The sequence below is a fragment of the Crocodylus porosus genome, unplaced genomic scaffold, assembly GCF_001723895.1.
Source record: "Crocodylus porosus isolate Cpor-Errol unplaced genomic scaffold, CroPor_comp1, whole genome shotgun sequence".
Lineage (NCBI taxonomy): Eukaryota > Metazoa > Chordata > Crocodylia > Crocodylidae > Crocodylus > Crocodylus porosus.
This window is the reverse complement of record NW_017728947.1, coordinates 14,613,738-14,620,397: the sequence shown is the minus strand read 5'-3', so window position 1 is coordinate 14,620,397 and position 6,660 is coordinate 14,613,738. Positions and strand designations below refer to the sequence as shown.

At 42.7% G+C, this 6,660-nt stretch overlaps 1 protein-coding gene and 1 long non-coding RNA gene across 2 annotated transcripts in view; one reads left to right on the top strand and one right to left on the bottom strand.

Annotated features, from left to right (window-relative positions):
• The window catches only part of SWAP70 (SWAP switching B-cell complex subunit 70), a 64,426-nt gene that overhangs the window by 5,889 nt on the left and 51,877 nt on the right, over positions 1-6,660 (bottom strand). The window contains exons 8-9 of the mRNA XM_019551885.1: positions 3,836-3,943; positions 1,846-2,012 (exon numbers count right to left, since the gene is read on the bottom strand). Coding sequence (XP_019407430.1) covers positions 1,846-2,012; positions 3,836-3,943 — 275 coding nt within the window. The remainder of the gene's footprint in view (positions 1-1,845; positions 2,013-3,835; positions 3,944-6,660) is intronic.
• Positions 3,900-6,660, top strand: part of LOC109321310 — a 13,831-nt gene continuing 11,070 nt past the window's right edge. Inside the window, exon 1 of the long non-coding RNA XR_002104033.1 lies at positions 3,900-3,982. This is a non-coding gene — a long non-coding RNA (uncharacterized LOC109321310). The remainder of the gene's footprint in view (positions 3,983-6,660) is intronic.

Here is a 6,660-nt window from a genome sequence, read left to right as displayed (position 1 = left end):
TCCTTTGGGCTTGGAGGATCGTCTCCTTAAGGAGCGACCACTCTCCTTGGACACCTGGCTCCCCTCCCCTCTGGGACCTCAGTGCTTCTCCAACTATCCTCCTTAGCTCGTTGAAGTCTGCCCTCCTAAAATCTAGGGCCGCTGCCTTACTGCATGCCTTTGCAGTCTTGAAAAACCACAGAAAAGGCAGGCGTGCAAACAAACAGTTACACTTGTCACTAAATAGGAGAACTGCTATCCACAGCAGAATATGAAGATACAGCAGGAAGTGAAAGTTAGCAGCATTAAATTAAACTGGGATAAAATACAAGCAGACATGGCAAGCAGGTAATCATTAATTTCCAAAGCCTGTTTTCAGAAATGGTAACATACTCTAGGTGTCCAACTTGATACAATAAAGTGGCCCTGTTTCCTGAAAACACTGAGCATCCACACAAATATTAAAGTCTCTCATCTCTGAAATGCAGCAGCTGTATTTCTACATTTGTATTCGAAAGGTATCACCCAGATAGTCTTTGGCATCTTATTAAAGAGGATTCCTATTAATTACTGTGCATCTGTAAACCTCCCTCTGCAGAAGGGCTGGGGCCTAGCCTAAGCACCATCTGGCCATCTGAAAAGCGTGAGATTGGACCTACCCAACCTGCAGGCCCAACAAATTGGCAGGTCCTCCTGGGCTTACATCATTGCCTTTCAGCAGTGAGCAGGTGGGGATGGAGGGTTTGTCTTTTACTATTGGTTTATGCTTCTTGGGGGTGAAGAAGAGTTAGGGGGAGAGAGGAGTAACTGCCACAGCGCTTCTGTAAGAGAGGGGGTGTCTATGGAGAGGACTTTGAGAGATGTTGGGGGATCTCTCCTGTTCCCCTGGGGCCGAGGCAGGGCAGGGTGGAGGGTTAGAAGAGGTTTCTTGTAACTGGATGCTGAGCGCATGGCTGGAATTGGCAGAAGGTTTTAGGATCATAGGAAAGGGCTGGAAGGGACCTCACAAGGCCACCTAGTCCAACCTGCTGCTCAAGGCAGGATTATCCCTGACTAAACCATCTTGCCAAATACCCATCTAATCTCCATTTGAAAGTTTCCAAGCATGGAGAGTGCACAACTTCTCTGGGCAGCCTGTTCCAATCCTGACTGCTCTCAGAGTTGGAACGTTCCTCATCTCTGGCCTAAATTTCCTGTTGCAGTTTGAGGCCATGGCTCCTAGTCCTGTCCCCTACAGCCACAGATAAAAGTCCATCTCCATCCTCTCTGTACTCACCCTTGAGGTACTTGAAGACAGTTATATCCCCCCCGTCAGTTTTGTCTTCTCCATGATAAATAACCCTAGTTCTTTCAGCTTTTCCTCATAAAAGTTATCTCCTGGGCCCCTGGCCATCTTTGTTGCCCCGCACTGGATTCTTTCCAAACAGTCCACATCTTTCTTGAAGTGCGGTGCCCAAAACTGGGCATGCTACTCCAGGGGAGGCCTCACCAGAGCTGAATACAGCAGAAGAATCACTTCCCTTGATTTGCCAGTGACACTCCTGGTAATACAACCCAGGATGCTGTTGGCTTGTGGTAGAGAGGGAGGTTGGTCCAGGAGGCATTGTTTTGGGGAAGTGGGAATTCCCAGGTTTGGGGGAAATGCTTGGGTAAACTGCCTCAGGGTTGTTTGTTTCTAGTTAATGTTCTGAGCCGTTTGGATAGGCTGGGATATCAATCTAATAAACCAACAAACTCCCTGCTACATAATATCCAGGGGACTCCCACAGATACTGACACCCCAGGCCCCAAACCCTACCTCTCCCTGGCCCTCCCCACAACACAATTGGTTTATTTCTTCTGTGACCTGTAAGATTAAGATCAGACCTGGCTTGAAGCTTCCTTACAGTCTCTTCATCTTGACGTGCCTGTTTCTCATCTTCCAAAGCTCCCTGTAGCTGTTTATACATTTCTTCCAGTTCACACACTCTCTGCAAATACTGTTCCAGTTCAGATGATTTCTGAGCAACCTTCTCTTCCATTTGCTGTCTTACCTGGCAGTATAAAGGATAGATGAAGAGAACACATCATCCCTATATGTGCCTGTACACTGATTACCAAAAGAGCAATTTGACCTCAGTTCAGTCAAAATGTTGTGCAAGTGGATACTTTTATGATGGTTTATACCTGTTTCAGTGCAGTCTGGTTCATGCCAGTCAATGTATAGATGCTGCTAAACTGCCAGAACCAGCTTTAAAATAACTAGAGTGTTCAGACACAAAAGTTAAAGCCTTTTAACTGGGTTGATTCAATTAGACAAGCCCTTACTAAGTGCTGGTAAGTTTCACAATTATATATCTAAAATGATGGGGAGAAGTGGTAACTGTGACAAGGGTAAAGTTTGGAAAAGCAGATGAGGAACAAGGGCAGCAGGAGAGAAGCAAGCAAGCAGTAAGTTAGAGAGACACAAAAGTAAAGACAGAAACCAGGGGAAAGGCAGAGGCAAAAGGTGACTCTTGATGACTCGGTCGGTCTCTGCTCCTCTTTTTAATTTCTAGCCAGAGCAGAGGGTCCAGGAAAGCTGATAGAACAATTCTACACTCTATTCTACACTACAGGTTTTTACTGGCAGAATAGACCTACATGTCTGAATACAACAACTCTGTAGCATAGACAAGCCAAGCCTTATGTTAAAGGTCTTCTACTTAGTTTCCTGTACTCTCCAAATGTGCCAGGCATGGCAAGAATCTAGTAGCTCAGAAGCAGAAAGTACCAGTAGGGGAAAGTCCCTTCATACCAATGCCAGGATAAGAGGGCATGGGAGGGAACAACGGAAGCCAAAGTAAGAGATGGTTGCTACCTCCCCAGCCAAGCCAAATCTCTCTTGGAGTATAAGTGCCCAAAGAAATAAAACCCAGGCCTCCCATGGGCATAGTACAGTCAGTATGTCACCAGTTCAGCATGCTAACTTCAGGTGCCTAGACACGAATTCAGAGGCTGCTCCAATGCACTGTAATTACAGCCGGTTGGAGCAGATTCAATTAATCATTAATTAATGGTAATTACCATGCTCCAGCCAGCCTCCATGTCTCATGTATCAGTATCCGCCTGCTTCAAAAGGGCAGCAGAGGCGCTTTATCCAAAGTGACAGCTAGGGTCCTTTATTGTCAGTAACTAACTTGTAATATAACATTTAAGACAACACTAAGACCCTGAACAATTATAAAATTAATACTTTTAATTAGTAAACAGATCCTGGGCTTTCCAATTCAAGGTTGTAAGGCCATACCACTAGGTATGTGGCTTCCTGAGTTTAACATAAGCTCAATATTTTTCAGCGATTGGGTTTTCAAAACAAGAGGCACAGGAGTCCAGAGAGCCAAGTCCAATCCCCAGCTCTGCCATTAACTGATTTTGTGATCTTGGACAAGTCGCTTAACTCACTCTTCTCTTCTCAACCCTTGTAAAGTACTTGGAAAACTTAGGTTGCAATTAGAAGAAAACTGCAACAAAAGAGTTAAGAGCTACTATTTTCATAAGCAACAGAGTTGCAAAGCTTGTAATAATTTTAAGATGATGAATTTTAAGAGTGAAAGAATCAAATTAAACTTAAAATCATGAAGAAATCCCCCCCTAAGTCTCTCTCCCTTTGGCACTGATATGCCAACCAGGTTAAAATCAAGCTGGCCCTGTAATCCTGGAGAGGGACATTTTTTAATATCAACACAGCATGAGAATACTGTATGTCCATGTTTGTACACTCCCAATTAGAAACTGATTACCAAGTGCCCACAAGCAAAGTCATAAGCGAAAGCTCAGCGAAAGCTCAGCTTATTAGATACTGGAACAAAGAGTTTTTCTGCAATCACAAACTTACCATTTTCTCTCGCTCAAGTTCTGAACTGAATCGGTCCTGCAATTCCATTTGAGTCTGAAGACGTTTTTTCTCCTCTTCTGAAGCCCGAGCAGCTGCTTCTTCAAGTTGCTGTACAAAGAAGGAGCTCTTGTTCAATGACCTTAGCAGGTAAACACTTTAGTTTTTACTGTACAAAAAGTGAATTTGTTAAAGCTGGAAGTGTTTCTGAGAAAGGAAACTTGTTAAGTAGCTCTGCTTCAAAAAAAACTTGCAACTTTGTCTCTCTGTCCCCCCTTCATTTGGGCCAGAAAGAACCTTTAAAATTTAGAAATGAAAAGTCAGTTTTAATGCAAACAAATGATAAATTCTCAGAATAATAATAAAAAAATGATTATCAACAGACTTAATATCAACATTTTTCTACAGGTTTTCAGTTTGAAAATGTTTTCTAAGAATAACTTTTCTTCCAATCTGGTACGGGAAAACTTTTCTAAACCTCAACTTGATAGGAAAACCATTTCCCTTACAACTTTAGGCAAACCTGCCTTCAAGAAATTCAAGCAATAGAGAATATGTGTAAAGAGGTAGGATTTATTTATTTATTTTTTAAGTGGCAGTAATTCAACATCAGAAAACAAGTAATTCTCATAGTCAAACTATTAAACACTGACTGACTCAATTAGACTTTGTTCCATTAATGGTGTGGTAATCATATGTACATTATTCATAAGAATAGCTAAGATTGGAGCCAATTATTAGTACCTGACATAATAAAGGAAATTATTATACCAGAGGGGCATGGTCATAGCAAAGGCCTGGGAAACAGACACTGGAATCTAGTACTGAGTCTGGCACTGGTACCCTCCACAGTCTCGGGAGAGTTAGCATGTCTCTGTACCTTCACTCCACAATGAAGGCAACATCCCTTTCTCTTTTCACAGAAAGAGCTGGGAGCCTTAGCATTTGTGTGAAATTTCTGACCGATTCTCATAGGCCATGTTTAACTCTCAAAGCATTCTACAATTTCCTTTCCAAACAAAAATAATTCCTTCACAATGTCATCTCTGCAAAGAAATCCATATACAGTTTTAGGAATGACCATTGTGGAAAGTGTTTTTTAATGCAGTATTTTAGGCTGGGATATTTAACCAAGCCTAAGTGCAAGTTTCCTACTCCCCATCAGCTCTCCAGGAGAGATGGGAAACTTTCTTGCTCCTTTTTGACACTCAAAAGTAGGCTATGCCTGTATGAGCTGGCCGTTAGCTAACAGAAATGACGAATGCTGACCAATACGAAGGCAAAAAGGGAGAAAAGGAGGACTCTTAGATTGCTTAAGAAATTTTACAAATCACCTAACTAGTATTTGACCGCAGCTATTTAAAATATACCTGCTCCCACCATTCTTAATATAATGGGACAAAACACAACCAATGTGAACATAAGAGCCAAACACATCAGCAGCTTTATAACACTGGAATCTGAGAGCCCCAATCCTCCTAGTGATGCCATATGAGCTGAGCCATGCATTTTCATAGCACCTGCAGGCATCAAGGAAGATCCCAGTCAAGGCAGAACCAACTGCTGCTTGGGACCTAGTTGCTGCTAGAGACTGATGACTAATACATTTTTACCCTGAATTAATGTCAGAAAAAACCCTCTCCTGACCTTTGAATAGGAACTTTATAAATCAGGTTCCAAAGAGGACGAGGAGCTCTTTAGTGTGCTCAAACTTCAACTCACCTCTGAGGAGAAGACACATGATCTATGCATCACTTAAAGCAGCGATAGCATGCATGCCACAAGTGGCATGGACAGCCTGTGTGTTGGCATGTGGCAGAACTGGGAGGGGACAGGAAGCACATAGAGTAGGGAACAGAAAGCTGAGCAGAAGATCAGGCAGAGAAAGGGGATCAGAGTGGAAAATCAGTAAGGGTGAGGGGTTTAATGTGTGACACATATGCTAAAAAGGTTGCCCTCCACCCCCACTGACTTAAAGAATGCAAGAGCCTTGTACCTGGTCTCTCTATGGGGTGAATTTTACCCTTTCAAGAGATTAAGGGGAGTCTCAGAATTTCATTAAATGGATCATTACCAACACATATAAAGGTTTGGATTACAGTATTTTCAGAGTACACTTGAGTTGCCCTGTGTGCTGCTGGCTCACAGTCAGGTGCAGCCTAAGCTCCAAACTTCCCAGCACTATTCAGTTTCCAGGACTGCTTATGTAGCCTATTTCCCTTAAGCATGTTTTCTGAACTAGTCAAGAACTCCTAATTCTTCCATCAAAAATGCCCCATACTTTTAGTTTGTGAAAGTGCAGCACCTAGTTTGTTCATAGTGCTAAAAGTTAATTGTGGGTATACTTGCAAGACAACAGCCTAAGACTGCATGTCAGCACTGGACACAAAGTGTGCAAGTCACTGCCGTTAAACTTTATGTCCAGTCACTCTAGGTTACTTCATAACTGGATCTGATCTTAAATGTATTATAATCCATTTTCCATTCATGAGGTGCCCAAGATAAAAAGGCAGAAGTGTTTTCAATGGAAATGCAAAATCAACTGCATTGAGACGGTTATGAGGAAAAAACTTCTGCTTTTCATGTCATGTAGCTAAAGAACACGAGTTTTAACAGCCTGCAAGGACAGCAGGGGAAAGTGCATGCTTCCTTTCTAAGGATGCACCAACAGAGATCTTTGGGACCAATACCAATATCTGATTTTTAAGGAGGTATATTGGCCGATACCAATCCGAAGTCTGACATAGCATGGACAGCTGCCTCCAGCTGGTAAATCTGTTGTGGTGGAAGGAGAGTGGGGAGAGAAGGGGCATGGAAGGGAGCAGATC